We start from the raw sequence: 15,751 nt of genomic DNA, 5'->3' as shown, positions 1-15,751 counted from the left end.
TAAGAAGGATATCGAGGCTTTGGAGAGAGTGCAAAAGAAGTTTACCAGGTTGCCTGGTATGGTGGTGGAGGCAAATACACTAGAAGCTTTTGGATAGGCACATGATGTAAGGACGACGGAGTGATATGGACATGGTGTAGGTAGGCGGGATTAGTGTTTGAGTGGTTTTGATTTGCTTTTTAGCTGGTTCAGCACAACACTGTAGCCGATTGGCCTGTTCCTGTGCTGTACTGCTCTATCCTCTACCTCAGATTGAAGTGGTGTTGCCACACATTAGTTCAATGCTGAACAGAGCTTGTAACTCCTTATCCTTTCTGTGATAAAGCTGGCTATTTCCATGTCCATAACACGACTGGTCTCTTCCCTAACCGTTCGCCTGTTGTTAACCCTCCTCTGTACCTCTGCCAGCTTCAGATTTAATCACTTCAATACTGCCCTACTTGTCTTTGTATCTCAAGGCTACATAAAGCTCAGTTTATCCAAACCTATTTTATTTCTTTTTTTATATTGAGAGGAGCGGAGTCAACAACAATAATAGTTCTTTTTTTATGTTTCACAACAGCCCATGTCTTTTTTTTTTCTGTAGTTTAGTTGGTTAGTCTTGTTAGATTAGTTTTTTTGGGGTATATATTTTTTTCTTTTTTCCTTTTTCATGTTATTTTGTTTATATGTAATATTTGTATCTTGTATGATTGGGAGGTTTAATACCCATGTGCCAACTGGGTTTATATTTATATATGATAATTACAACAATGTAATCCCAATAACTTTGTACAATTATGTTATGTTAATCTTTATCATTATGATATTAATAAAATGATTGAAAAAAAGATAAAAGCTCAGTTTATTCCCCATTACAAAATTGCTGTTTGTATTCTGTTTTGGGGGCATTTGGGGAAGAATCCAACATTTGAAGTTGGCAATTTCAATAAATAGGCTTCTTAAATAAATATTACACAGTGAAAAAGTGCCAATTATGTTAAATAGAACGGTTTTATTGAATTCATTCTTTGGTTGATAATCACTCACCTTTCATAAGACAATAAGACATAGCAGCAGAATTAGGCCATCTGGCCCATCGAGTCTGCTCCGCCATTCAATGATGGCTGATTTTTTTTTTCTCCTCCTCAACCCCAGTTCCCAGCCTTATCCCCATAACCTTTGAAGCCATTTCCAATCAAGAACCTACCAATCTCTGCCTTAAATACACCCAATGACCTAGCCTCCACAGCAGCACGTGGCAACAAATTCCACAAATTCACTATCCTTTGGCTAAAGAAATTTCTCCGCATCTCTGTTTTGAAAGGGCGCCCCTCTATCCTGAAGCTCTGCTTTCTTGTCTTAGACTCTCCCACCATGGGAAACATCCTTTCCACATCTACTCTAAGCTTTTCAACACTCGAAAGGTTTCAACGAGAACCCCCCTCATCCTTCTAAATTCCAGCGAGTACAGACCCAGAGCCATCAAATGTTCCTTGTATGATAACCCTTTCATTCCTGGAATCATCCTTGTGAACCTCCTCTGGACCCTCTCCAAAGCCAGCACATCTTTTCTAAGATGAGGGGCCCAAAACTGCTCACAATACTCAAGGTGAAGCCTCACCAGTGCCTTATAAAGCCTCAGCATCACATCCCTGCTCTTGCATTCTAGATCTCTTGAAATGAATACTAACATTGCATTTGCCTTCCTCACCACTGACTCGACCTGCAAGTTAACCTTAGGGTGTTCTGCTCAAGGACTCCCAAGTCCCTTTGCATCTCGGATTTTAGGATTTTCTCCCCATTTAGAAAATATTCCGCACATTTATTTCTACTACCAAAGTGCATGGCCATGCATTTTCCAACATTATATTTCATTTGCCACTTTTCTGCCCATTCTCCTAATCTGTCTAAGTCCTTCTGCATCCTACCTGTTCCCTCTAACACTACCTGCCTTTCCACCAATCTTCGTATCATCTGCAAACTTGACAACAAGGCCATCTATTCCACCATCCAAATTATTTATATACAACATAAAAAGTGGTCCCAACACTGACCCCAGCGAAACAGTACTAGTCACTGGCAACCAACCAGAAAAGGATCCTGTTATTTCCACTTGCTGCCTCCTACCAATTGCCAATGCTCTAACCATGCCAGTGACTTTCCTCTAATACCATGGGCTTTAACTTGGTAGGCAGCCTCATGTGTGGCACCTTGTCAGAGGCCTTCTGAAAGTCCAAATATACAACATCCACTGCATCCTCTTTATCTATCCTACTTGTAATCTCCTCAAAGAATTCCAACAGGTTCATCAGGCAGGATTTTCCCTGAAGGAAACCATGCTGACTTTGTACTACCTTGTCCTGTGTCACCAAGTACTCCATCACCTCATCGTTAACAATCGACTCTAACATCTTCCCAACCACTGAGGTCAGGCTAACTGGTCTATAATTTCCCTTCTGTTGCCTTCCTCCTTTCTTAAAGAGTGGAGTGACATTTACAATTTTCCAGTCCAATCCAATGATTTTTGAAAGACCATTTCTAATGCCACCACAATCTCTAATGCTACCTCTTTCAGAACTCTAGGGTGCAGTTCATCTGTTCTGGGTGATTTATGTACCTTTAGGTCTCTTAACTCTTTGAGCACCTTCTCTCTTGTAATAGTAACTGCACCCACTTCTCTTCCTTCACACACTACAATATCAGGCATACCGCTGGTGTCTTCCACAGTGAAGCCTCATGCAAAATACTCATTTAGTTCATCAGGCATTTCCTTGTTCCCTGTATTATTTCTTCTGCCTTATTTTCTAGCTCCACTCTCATTTCTCTTTTATTCTTAACATACTTGAAAAAAACTTTTACTATCCACTTTGATATTATTTGCTCGCTTGCTTTCATATTTCATCTTTTCCCTTCTAATGATTTTTAGTTGCTCTCTGTAGGTTTTTAAAAACTTCCCGATCCTCTACCTTCCCACTAATTTTTGCTTTACTGAATGCCCTTTCTTTTGCTTGAACAATAGCTTTGACTTCCCTTGTCAGCCATGGTTGTACTACTTTACCATTGGAATATTTCTTCATTTTTGTAAATCACATGCCCTACACCTTCCGCATTTCCCCCAGAAACGCACGCCATTGCTGCTGTGCTGACATCCCTGCCAGCAGCTCATGTGACTCTTCCGGCTTTGAAGACCAGTTTAATCGTCCTATTGCCGAACCTCTGGCTTCATCTGAGATCATTTCCCACACCTGTACAACCATTAAACCCTCTCCTAAAGCTGATTATTCCACTATCTCCCAAATGACCCTCCCAAGAACAGATGGAATTCGTACTGCCTGGAGCGGCAAATACACTGGCAGCTCCAGAGCTGGTGTAAACCAGATACAACAAGCCGTCTGCTGGAGAAACTAGGCGAACCGAGCAGTATTTCCGCGGGGCAAGATGCTGCTAACCAGCTGAGCTTCTTCAGTAGTGTGTTTCTCCTGATCTTACCATCTGCTCTCTCTCTGTCTCCTCGAAGCAGGTAGATACAGCCATGTCTCCATGTCTACCCACCCGCCCCGCCGTCCCATATCTCGCCATTCAGTACCTGGCAGCTGCTACACTCTCCCTCACACCGCCAAAGTGTGTGTGGACCGGCAGGCACACACTACCCAGGGGCTTGGCTCCGACCCCCACACCCAAGCCAAGATTTGCCCCACCACTGATCAAAACGCCTGCAGGCGGGGTGGCGTCGCCAGCTCTCCAGGTACAGTACTCCGCTCCACCCTCAAACTCCGGGCCCTTTGCCCAGCACTGCCGACCCGCACACACGCTCCCAAGCTCCACGAAAGTCTGCCCTTGTTTTTCCTACCTCAGTGATGGAGTCGCCAAACAAAATGAGCCGCGGCGAGACTAGCCCGCCAGCAGCCATCTCTTCGCCAAACACAGCAACGCCGCAATCGCCGAGCTAATACCGCCATCAGCAGGACAAGCACCAAACTGCAAGCAGGGTGTGAGCCCCACTAGACGGTCCGAACACCCTGGGTTCACCCCAGAGCTTAGCGTTTTTGACGGGGTCACATTTAGAGTGAGGTAAATAATATCATAACAAATTGTTAACCTTCGGAGCCCGAGAACTGTAGACTTACTGAATATATTCAAAACTGAGATTGACAGACTTTGCACACTGAGGGAATCAGAGGGTGGGAAAGTGGACGAAGTACAGGAGCAGCTGCAAACTTCTCGACTTGAGAGTTTAGACAAAGCATCCTCGGTCGTTTCCTTGTTGCCTAGCTTCTTCTGGACTAAGGCCTTGAAATAAGGAAAAGTGGGCATCAAGATCATCATCATCATTATCAGCTGCCGTGCCCACACACTCCTGTTTCGGGTCAAGTGGATCAATTCATTGGTATTCATTTCCAGTTCTCTGGCTGCTGTCGCCATCATCAATTGTCTTTGTCTTCCTCTTGCTTTCTTCCCTTCAACCTTTCCCATAATTACAGTGCATTCTAACTCCTCTTTCCTAATGACATGTCCAATGAAGTTACATTGCCTTTTCATGATCTCATACATTATTTCTCTTTTTGTGTTTGCTCTGTTCATGACATCCTTGTTAGATATTTGTTTCGTCCATGATATTCTTTGCATCCTCCTCAAAAACCACATCTCTGCTGCTTCAATTCGTTTCATGTTACTAGATATTGTCCAACATTCTGAGCCATATAACATAACTGGATAAAGATAACATTTCAGTACTCTGAGGCAGGTTATCATGCCTAGTTTAGTATTGGTCAGTATACTCCTGATTCTCGTAAAGGTTTCTTTTGCCATCCCTATTCTTCTTTTGATGCACATCAAGATACTGTATTTAATCCCGTTAAAATGTATTGATGTTCAAAATAATTATTTTACAAAATACTGCTATTCATGGAAAAATAATATTAATTACATATGAGTAATTCCGTTCATGGTAGGTTGAGCAACTTCACAATGAACAGGTAGTTTCCAAAATCTCCACCATGCTTCTTTCTTCCTATTAGGTTTAGGTATACAATACAGTACAAGACAAAGGTCTGGGTATACAATACAGTACATACTTTGGCAGCAATTCTATCGTTATATATATTCTAGGAATTTCAACTCTTGCATTAGTCCATTTGAACAAATATCATTTATTTTTACTTTAAAAACATGTCTTCTTTCTTACAAGGGCCCCAAAAGATATCCCAAAACACATCTGTTTTTGTTGATATTTTGTTTTATTTTACAAAACTGAAAGATGATGTTGAAGTCACGCCAACAGTGTTTGGACTTTTGGAGGTAATTAATCAGATTTTCCTTCAAACAGCAGTTGGTCTAGTTCTGTACATGTAAAGTCAGTTTAAGAGTTGCAACAGAATGCATATTTCAGTTTGTTCAAACTACATGGAATCATTTACATCACTTGCAGAAGGGACTCGCCTGACAAAAAGAGAGAGGTTACTAAATGTTGAAGACACAAACAGATTGCAGTTCATATTTATCACAGGTTTTCTCCATTTCAAGAGAGCGCTGGATGTATTGTTTCGTAAAGCCGCTGCACTGCCACTTCCACCATTTCTCGAAGTGGTTCATCTTCTACACTGCCCTCTTCACACACAACCATCTGTGGGCAAAAATAAATAGAATTATGTACATTTTAAACAAAAGTGTAGAAAGAGCTAAGTTGAACAAAACTGCCCCAGTGCACCAGCTTTTCCTCTTTAAAAACTCTCCTGCACAGGTTTTCTGCCATCGTCAGGTATGACAGCAAGCACCACTTCCTATACAGGTCACTGTCAGATCCTGTGGTCAACTTTAAGTAGCATTCCCCCACCCAAAGTACATGTTAACTTAATAGACAAAGTGTATGTTACCAAGTTTAAACAAATCTATCAGCCTCAATGGGAATACTATATAGTGAAATAGCATTTCTCCTCGATTTATTGCTTTTAATCAACCCAAACTGAACAAAGAATACTCAAAGAATCCAGAGTTTTTATTTTGTTATTTAGCCATAGATGTATAAAACAGTGCAACACGGAAACAGGCCTTTTGGTCCATCTACTCTATGCTCCAGGGAATAAAGTCATAACCTATTCAACTTTTCCCTATAACTCAGGTCCTTAAATCCTGACAATATCCTAGTAAATTTTCTCTCCACTTTTTCAATCTTTTTTACCTCTTTCCTGTAGGTAGGTGGCCAAAACTACACACAATACTCCAAATTAAACCTCACCAATGTCTTGTACAATTTCATCATAACATCGCAACTGCTGTACTCAATACTTTGATTTATGAAGGTGAATGTGCTCTCTTTACAACCCTGTCTAACTGTGACACCACCTTCAAGTAATTATGGATCTGTATTCCTAGGATCCCTCTGTTCTACTACATTCCTCAATGTCCTACCACTCACACTCTAAACCTGCTACTCTTGCCTTTTATTTCTAATAATCTTGGTTAAAAAGTCCCTGCTGTTATTACATGATCATTAAAGATCAGTTCTGTGGAAATAAAAGTATGTTATTTATAATATCAACAAAACATATTTACAGATGAGGCAATCATAAACTTAGAGCACAAGAATATCCCCAGCTGTGTTCAATAATGATCTTTACAACCTAAAAATATATTTGCCAAAGATACCCAAACTTTCTTCCTCTGCTCACAGACCATTAGGTCATTCAGCCCATCAAGTCTGCTCCATTCCATCATAGTTGACTTATTATTGTGTTGGGCACGTGGCCAAGTGGTTAAGGCAATTGTCTAGTGATCTAGAGGTCACTAGTTCGAGCCTCAGCTGTGGCAGCGTGTTTGTGTCCTTGAGCAGGGCATTTAACCACACATTGCTCTAATGACTGTGCGAGGAGTGGCGCCCCACACAGACTTCCAATCTGCGCCTTGTAAGGCATGAAAATGCCCGACGTAGGCCTCTCATGGTCTGAGTCGACGTTCCCTCCCTCCCCTAACTTATTATCCCTCTCAAACCCATTCTGTCTTCTCCCCATAACCTTTGACGCCCTGACTAGTTAAGAATCTATCAACCTCCACCTTAAATATACCCTATGACAGGGTATATTTAAAGCCTACACAGTTGTGTGTGGCAAAGAATTCCACAGATTCACCACCCTCTGGCTAAAGAAAATTTTCCTCATCTCTGTTCTAAATGGACATCCCTCTATTCTGAGGCTGTACCCTCTCATTCTAGATTCCCCCACTACAGGAAACATCCTCTCCACATTGACTCAATCCAGATCTTTCAATAGTTAATAGGTTTCACTGAGATCCACCCCCCATCCTTCTAAACTTCAGTGAGTAGAGACCTAGAGCTATCAAACGCTCCTCATATGTTAACCCTTACATTTCTGGGATCATTCTCATGAACCTCCTCAGGATCCTCTCCAATGCCAGTAAATTCTTTCTTTGATTAGGGCCCATAACTGCTCACAATACTCCAAGTGCAGTCCGACCAATGCCTTATAAAACCTCAGCATTACTTTTGTATTCTAGTCCTCCCAAAATGAATGTTAACATTGCATTTTCCTTCCTTTGCAGATTCAACCTGCAAGTTAATATTTAGGGAACCCTGAATGAAGACCTCGAAATCCCTCTGCACCTCTGATGTTTGAATTTTCTCCCCATTTACAAAACAGTTCACAATTTTATTTCTTCTGCCAAAATGCATGACAATGCACTTTCCTACATTATATTCTATCTGTATGGTCATGCACTTCCCCATTCCTCCAATCTGTCAAAGTCCTTTTGCAGACTGGAGGCTCATCATGACTGTCCAATTAATAATGAAGTATGGTCATCTTTTTGGTACTGTTAACTACAGTATTTTCAGAATAAGTAACTTTAGACAGACTGAAATAATGTTACTGGTACACTCCAGACTTAGATGAAATAAAACCATCTTATCAATGTTCATATGAACTTCAATAAGTATCTATATTATGAGAGTGCTACAATCACAATGGGCCTATGTGGTACATATACAATTTTTATATTTGTTAGACAGGGTAAGATTGTGTAAAAGTAATATGATTATTTTCAAAGAAAAAGGATGTTTTAGAGTGCAATTCATTTTGTATTAGATCCTCCATACAAAACTCAGAATAAAAACTGAAAATGTCACCTGGGTCGTCAATAAATCAACAAAATTATAATTGGTGTTAACGAAAATTACCTTGGATAGTTAAAATTCTTTCAGTACATGAATATAAAGTAGTTGTATTATCACTAGAGATATTCCAGTTGACCTCATAATGCCGAAAATATTGATGAATGAGCCTTTTAACTGAACTTAAAAGTGAGGCTGTTTTATTTAGACTGGAAGGAGGAGGAAAAAAGGGGAAGTTGAGCTCTCCAGCTCTAAATTGCTGCAACTGCATACCAGTGCTGGCTGCTAAACTCATAATCCACAATAAAATTAATCCATAATTAAAGTTATCCATGTGCACAAACTAACTCTCAATACACTAAGGTAAAGGAGTACAATCTTTATATGAAAAAATTGTTGCCAGCAATTCATTTGCAATCTAAATTTTAAAAAAGGAAGATGCATTTATAAACTGCTGTCACTATTTTGAATGTTTAAAATAACTTTTTATAGTTAATGAAACACTTCTGAATTTTAGCTACTGTGGAAAGGGAAATGTAACAACTAATTAGTGCATAGCAAACAGTCATGAAGTAATGATCAAATAATCAGTTTTAGTATTGTTGGTCAAGTGATAATATTCCCAGATTATTATTTAGAAGGCACTTGGGTTTGTTTTCATGCAAGGACACACATGAGCTCACTTTTAATGTCTTATCTGAAGAGAAGCATTTCCCTCAGGATGGGTTTCGCACTTCATGGAAAAGGATCTTGTTTTGATGGGCTTAGACCAATATTCAATCTACTGGTGGAATTCAGTGGGTCAAGCAGCATTTGTGGGAGGAAAGAGATCGTTGAAGTTTCAGGTTGAAAGTCTGGATCGGGATTCAAAACGCTGACAATTCCTTTCCTCCAACTGATGCTACTCTTCCTGCTGAGTTCCTCCAGCAGATTGTTTCTCTAGATTCTACCATTTGCAATTTCAAGTGTGACTGGAAACAACACTTATCACCAATACACAGAACTGTACCACAGGCTATCTCTGGGTATAGAACAGGATCCATTGAAAGACATCCACAAGTTACTTTTGTCCACAAGTACAAAAAGCACAATTTCACAATACAGTAATCATACTTACACAGTATTGTAATGAATGGTGTTTATGAGGGCTAATTATTACAAACATTTACAGTTTCCCGATCTAGTTACAATGGTACAGAACCAGGATGTACCATGGTCAACAGCTGGTTTCAATACACTTGAAGTAGCAATGCATTTTACACTGTTTAATAGAGCATCAACATTCAAGTTTCAATAGAAGCGATTGCTTGTCAACTTTCAAAACAACTCTAAGTGTCCTCTTGCGGTGAAGCTATAAGTCTATATTCTTAATGACTACAAGAAGATTACATGTAAACAGGTATTTTCCCTCAAGACTGATTCTCATTTGAGGTTAATAATATTTATGGGAGATTGTTCATTAGCATGGGTGTCTATAAGTCAGGCATTCGTAACCCAGGGGCGGGGGAGGGGGCCTATATCATATACGAAATTATCCTTACTATCCCTCCCCTCCACTTCAGACAAATCGCTGAGAACCAGTTTAATATTGATGGTAATATTTAAACACTAAATATATTTAACTATTGAATATATCACAATTATAAGGTCAATTTAGAAATGTAGAATGCTTTCTGAAACTCAATTTACATCATGGAGGTAGATCACAATAAGAAACAATACATGAATGCTCCAAAATTAATTTGAATAAAAATGCTGTGATCAGAAACTTTGTGGATATGAATTTAAAGTCCAACTGAAGTCAACGTGTACACTTATCAATCTTCTCTCTGCAGTCCTCACCCAGACATATGTGTATCAATCTGCAAGTCTACTTTATGGTGTGTGGGATATTTGGGGATATCCTCAAAAGTTTAAAATGCAAGAACAAACCAATAATATTCCATGGCACATTAAAACTGATTCTGTATTCTTTTTAGAAGTTTTAGCATACCAAACCAAACATTTGATATTTCTACAGAAATTTCAACTACAAATGAGTGTTGCAAAACACAAACTCAGCTTGTGTATTCTTCTGAAATTGACATCTGTTATGCACATTTGCTGCCTTTTCTATTTGTTAATTCCCAGTGCAATTAGGTGTATTGAAAGAAGCTGCTTGATGTGGTTTTTACTCAGCCCAGAAGAGAGTCTGAACATGCAAAGGATACCAATGTGACGTGGTTCTCTTTGGCTTTTCGCACTGACTACGCACATTTCCTATATAAGGAGGCAGGTTCTGAATCTGCAGTCTTACGGATCTGCTTATGCAAACACCACCAAGCCAGAACTAATACACAGGAACAGATACAGGGTGTGGCATTGTTTTAGTTACTCAACAGGTAGTAAGTAGCAGATACAGCTCAGTCCATTACAGGTAAAACCCTCCACTCCACTGAGCACATCTACATGGAGTGCTGTTGCAGGAAAGCAGCATCCATCATCAGGAATGCCCACCACCCAGGTCATGCTCTCTTCTCGCTGCTGCAATCAGGAAGAAGGTACAGGAGCCTCAGGACTCACACTACCAGTTTCAGGAAGAGTTATTACCCCTCAACCATCAGGCTGTTGAACCAGTCGAGATAACTTCATCCAAGTTCACTTGCCCCAGCACTGAACTGTTCCCAGAACCTATGGATTCACTCTGGAGGACCCGTGTTCTTGATACTTATTGCTTATTTATTATTATTATTCTCTTCTGTATATGCACAGTTTGTTGTCTTCTGTACATTGGTTGTTTGCCCGCCCTCCTGGGTGCAGTCTTTCAGTGATTCTATCATGGTTCTTGGATTTACTGAGAAATCCAACAAGAAAACAAATCTTAGGGTTGTACATGGTGACGTACATGTACTTCGATAATAAATTTACTTCGAACTTTGAACAAAGCACTCCTCCCATCCTGCACTTAGCCGATAATAATAGCTCTGAATACTTACCTGTGTCTCTAGAGAAATATTTGCTGCTTTTCCATCTACTGTTACTGAGAGAGTATTGCCAGTTTTAGATTTTGCTACACAATCCTGGCCAAACATATCCCTAAAAAAAAAAAAACAAGAAGTCAATTTTGTAGGCAAAGAACATTTTCAAATGAACATAAAAACATCACAACTGGTCTTTTCATTTTTCACCTGAACCGTCACAAAGGGAATCCTATGGAATAGTTCAGACAACACTGAATTTAGCAGCAATGCTAATTAATACAGTGGATTCTGGTTAAAGTTTCATGGAAACAGTTTAAAAAGTATAAAAAGGACAAACTATCATTTAACTAAGTAACAAATTATGTATTTAAATGAAATACAGAAGATATTGGCACGCTACCAATGGTACTACTCTACTATAAAACTGTGTATTTTTTCCTAATAGTTATCGACGAAGGAATTCATTCAGTGTACACTGCATGTACGGGGTGTCCAGGGATGGGTAGCACCTCTGCTGAAGGAACTTATTGTGTCCATTCTGAGACAGCTCACTCACCTTTGGTCTCCACCGGATACCTATGGCTCCAACTAGCAGTTTGCATATGCCAGCGGCCACACCCTGGTACATTGCTTCAGGGTGGCTAAACCAGGTGAGGTTAGCCGGTGGGCCTCATACCCCAGTAAAATAGGGACATGTCTGTCCTAGCATGTGAAGTAATCTCCAGCAGATTGGGTTAATGAAATCAACAGTGAGACCCAAAAGCTAAGAAAGTGGCTCTGGAAACGCTTCACGGTGAGGTAAGGGCATGACAAGGCACAAAAGAAGTCATGGTTACCTACTGCAACCAAGGAAGACCCCAGTTTGTGATAATTATTTATACTACTAGACCCGAATTTCAGAGGTCGAGAATGGAATTGTTGCAGTACAAAGGTTTTTCCTCTTTAAAAACTCTCCTGCACAGGTTTCACTGTCATCCAATATGATGGACAACCAACACACTGCTGCGATCTTTTGATTGACTGTGAGTGAACAAATTTAGTGCAGGCACCTATTGCCTTCACACAATGCTCTTCACAATTGCATCCTCCAAATCTTCATTTTCATTGTAACATTCAAGATGATTGTCGGTAACTTCAAATTTCTCACAGTTTTTAACTTATTGAAGTAGTGAAATCCTTTCATTTTCACTTCCTGTTGTTTTTGACATCTCCAAGCCTAAATGCTTGAAACCACAGTGAGGAAAATAATTCTAAATTGTCTTACTGATAATTTCTCACCAACTATCAATGACAAAAATCACTCCTTTTTGAACAGAACCACACAAACTTATGCTATTTAAAAACTGTTCACTCGAAACATGGTGTAGTATCGAATAGCCACACAATTTCATGCAACTGACGCTAGTTGGAAACTGTTTGACAACAGCCTCCTGTTCCAATTAAGCAGCATGGTGTCCCAAATAAATGAAGGGAATCCCAGCCATTTTCTCAATTAGTTTTTGTTCTTTAAGAGTTGTCTCAAATAAGTGGCTGCCCAATTAAACAATGGACCAAATTAACTGGAATCCACAGCATAGTCTTTATTTAAAAGTGTACGATTATTAATTTTTAGATTGAGTTTTACATGTGATAGTATTTATCACACTTGCAAATCAAGTCAAGTCAAGTCACTTTTTATTGTCATTTCAACCGTAACTGCTGGTACCGAACACAGTAAAAAATGAGACAACGTTTTTCAGGACCATGGTGCTACATGAAACAATACAGAAACTACATCGAACTACGTAAAAAAAAAAACACAAAAAACTAAACTACAGACCTACCAAGGACTGCATAAAGTGCACAAAACAGTGCAGGCATTACAATAAATAATAAACAAGACAATAGACACAGTAGAGGGCAGTAGGTTGGTGTCAGTCCAGGCTCTGGGTATTGAGGAGTCTGATGGCTTGGGGGAAGAAACTGTTACATAGTCTGCTTGTGACAGTCCGAATGCTTCGGTGCCTTTTTCCAGATGGCAGGAGGAAGAACAGTTTGTATGAGGGGTGCGTGGGGTCCTTCATAATGCTGTTTGCTTTACGGATGCAGCGTGTGGTGTAAATGTCTGTGATGGCGGGAAGAGAGACCCCAATGATCTTCTTAGCTGACCTCACTATCCGCTGTAGGGTCTTGCGATCCGAGACGGTGCAATTTCCGAACCAGGCAGTGATGCAGCTGCTCAGGATGCTCTCAATACAACCTCTGTAGAATGTGGTGAGGATGGGGGGGGTGGGGTGGTGTGGGAGATGGATTTTTCTCAGCCTTCTCAGAAAGTAGAGACGCTGCTGGGCTTTCTTTGCTATGGAGCTGGTGTTGCGGCACCAGGTGAGATTCTCCGCCAGGTGAACACCAAGGAATTTGGTGTTCTTAATGACCTCTACGGAGTCGTCGTCGATGTTCAGCGGAGAGTGGTCGCTCTGTGTCCTCCTGAAGTCAACAACTATCTCTTTTGTTTTGTTCACATTCAGAGACAGGTTGTTGGCTCTGCACCAGTCTGTTAGCCGCTGCACCTCCTCTCTGTATGCTGACTCATCGTTCTTCCTGATAAGACCCGCCACGGTCGTGTCATCGGCGAACTTGATGATGTGGTTTGAGCTGTGTGTTGCAGCACAGTCGTGGGTCAGCAGAGTGAACAGCAGTGGACTGAGCACACAGCCCTGGGGGCCCCCATGCTCAGTGTGATGGTGTTGGAGATGCTGCTTCCAATCCGGACTGACTGAGGCCTCCCAGTCAGGAAGTCTAGGATCCAGTTGCAGAGGGAGGTGTTCAGACCCAGTAGGCCCAGCTTTCCAATCAGTTTCTGAGGAATGATTGTGTTGAATGCTGAACTGAAGTCTATGAACAGCATTCAAATGTACCTGTCTTTTTTGTCCAGGTGGGTTAAGGCCAGGTGGAGGGTGATGGGAATGGCATCGTCTGTTGAACGGTTGGGATGGTATGCAAACCGCAGGGGTCCAGTGAGGGGGGCAGCAGGGTCTTGATGTGCCTCATGACGAGCCTCTCGAAACACTTCATGATGATGGATGTGAGTGCAACGGGATGGTAGTTGTTGAGGCAGGACACTGAAGACTTCATCGGCACGGGGACGATGGTGGCGGCCTTGAAGCACGTAGGAACGACGGCGCTGTTCAGGGAGATGTTGAAGATGTCAATGAGAATATCTGCTAGATGGTCTGCACATCCTCTGAGCACTCTGCCAGGAATATTGTCTGGTCCAGCAGCCTTCCGTGGGTTGACCCTCCACAGGGTTCTCCTCACATCGGCCACAGTAAGACACAGCACCTGGTCATTTGGAGGAGGGGTGGTCTTCCTCGCCGACACGTCATTATCCGCCTCAAACCAAGCATAGAAGTTGTTCAGCGCATCTGGGAGGGAGGCATCACCCGCACAGTCAGGTGGTGTTGTCCTGTAGTTGGTGATGTCCTGAATGCCCTTCCACATGCGCCGCATGTCTCCGCTGTCCTGGAAGCAGCTCTGGATTCGCTGGGCACGTGCGTGCTTTGCCTCTCTGATGGCCCGGGACAGCTTGGCCCTCGCTGTTGTTAGGGCTGCCTTGTTGCCTGCTCTGAAGGCAGAGTCATGGGTCCTCAGCAGTGCATGCACCTCCAAGGTCATCCATGGCTTCTGGTTAGCGCATGTAGTGATGGTCTTGGCCACAGTGACGTCATCAATGCGCTTGCTGATGTAGCCAGTCACTGATGTCGTGTACTCCTCTAAGTTGTTAGAGTCGCCATCGGTTGCAGCCTCCCTGGACATGTACCGGTCAGTGTGCTCAAAGCAGTCTTGGAGAACAGAGATGGCTCCTGTTGGCCAGGTTTTCACCTGCTTCTGAACTGGTGTGGAGCGCCTGACGAATGGTCTGTATGCTGGGATTAGCATAAGAGAGATGTGGTCTGAGCAACCGAGGTGGGGGCGGGGATCCACACAGTACGCGTTGGGAATGTTTGTGTAAACAAGATCCAACACATTCTCCCCCCTGTTGCAAAGTCCACATTCTGATGGAATCTGGGGAGGACTGACTTAAGGTTAGCGTGATTAAATGCAATAGATCTTAAGCAAGAAAAGATTCACACCTATTTTTCACCTGACAAGTACAAACCATCACTGAGGCTTATACGGAATGGAGGAGAAATCACTTCATGCCAGGTGAATTAACTTAATTAAGCACAATATTTGGGAATCATGATCCCAGAAGCAAGGATATTTTTGTTGGAAAAAAGTCAACACAATCTGGATGTTCACTTGCATTCTAACAGAACACAAACTGCTGATTGTAAAGATTCCTATGGGAGCTGCTTCTGTAGATAATGTAGGGAAATGAAACCGTAGGTAGAATTTGTATTCTGCTATTGAGTTAATTGTATTACAACTATATTGCCACATTTGTTATCTTCCACTATAAAAATTCAACATCACAGTAAGTACAGTACAAAATTCTGCCTTGAAGAATAACAATACAACCAGTGGAGAGACAAAAGCTTGCAGAATTCAAACAATATGAAGTGACTTACTCCAGCATTATCTCCAACCTCTTTGTGTATGTTTCCTTGTCGACTTTTTTGTTTGCACTCTGTTGCATGACTAAAGAAAACAGGAAGAGTTAAGTATCCATTTATTTAAGGACTTTAAGGAGCAAATCAGAATTGCT

The 15,751-nt window shown here is 41.4% G+C and overlaps 2 protein-coding genes across 6 annotated transcripts in view; both read right to left on the bottom strand.

Moving 5' to 3' along the window:
* The window catches only part of iah1 (isoamyl acetate hydrolyzing esterase 1 (putative)), a 71,966-nt gene extending 68,053 nt beyond the window's left edge, over positions 1-3,913 (bottom strand). For 3 of the 4 annotated variants that reach the window (XM_072251205.1, XM_072251204.1, XM_072251206.1), the window contains exon 1: positions 3,833-3,905. In XM_072251205.1, the coding sequence (XP_072107306.1) occupies positions 3,833-3,892 (60 nt within the window). In that variant the 5' untranslated portion in view covers positions 3,893-3,905. Of the gene's footprint in view, positions 1-3,832 lie in introns of all 4 variants that reach the window. The other variant, XM_072251207.1, reaches the window with a different exon arrangement.
* A 1,199-nt stretch (positions 3,914-5,112) lies between these two features.
* The window catches only part of cpsf3 (cleavage and polyadenylation specific factor 3), a 49,431-nt gene continuing 38,792 nt past the window's right edge, over positions 5,113-15,751 (bottom strand). For both annotated transcript variants that reach the window (XM_072251202.1, XM_072251203.1), the window contains exons 16-18: positions 15,615-15,684; positions 11,080-11,179; positions 5,113-5,605 (exon numbers count right to left, since the gene is read on the bottom strand). In XM_072251202.1, the coding sequence (XP_072107303.1) occupies positions 5,501-5,605; positions 11,080-11,179; positions 15,615-15,684 (275 nt within the window). In that variant the 3' untranslated portion in view covers positions 5,113-5,500. The remainder of the gene's footprint in view (positions 5,606-11,079; positions 11,180-15,614; positions 15,685-15,751) is intronic.

This window comes from Mobula birostris, chromosome 2, assembly GCF_030028105.1.
Source record: "Mobula birostris isolate sMobBir1 chromosome 2, sMobBir1.hap1, whole genome shotgun sequence".
NCBI lineage: Eukaryota > Metazoa > Chordata > Chondrichthyes > Myliobatiformes > Myliobatidae > Mobula > Mobula birostris.
Note: the sequence above shows the minus strand (reverse complement) of the source record. Positions and strands in the feature narration are given on the sequence as shown.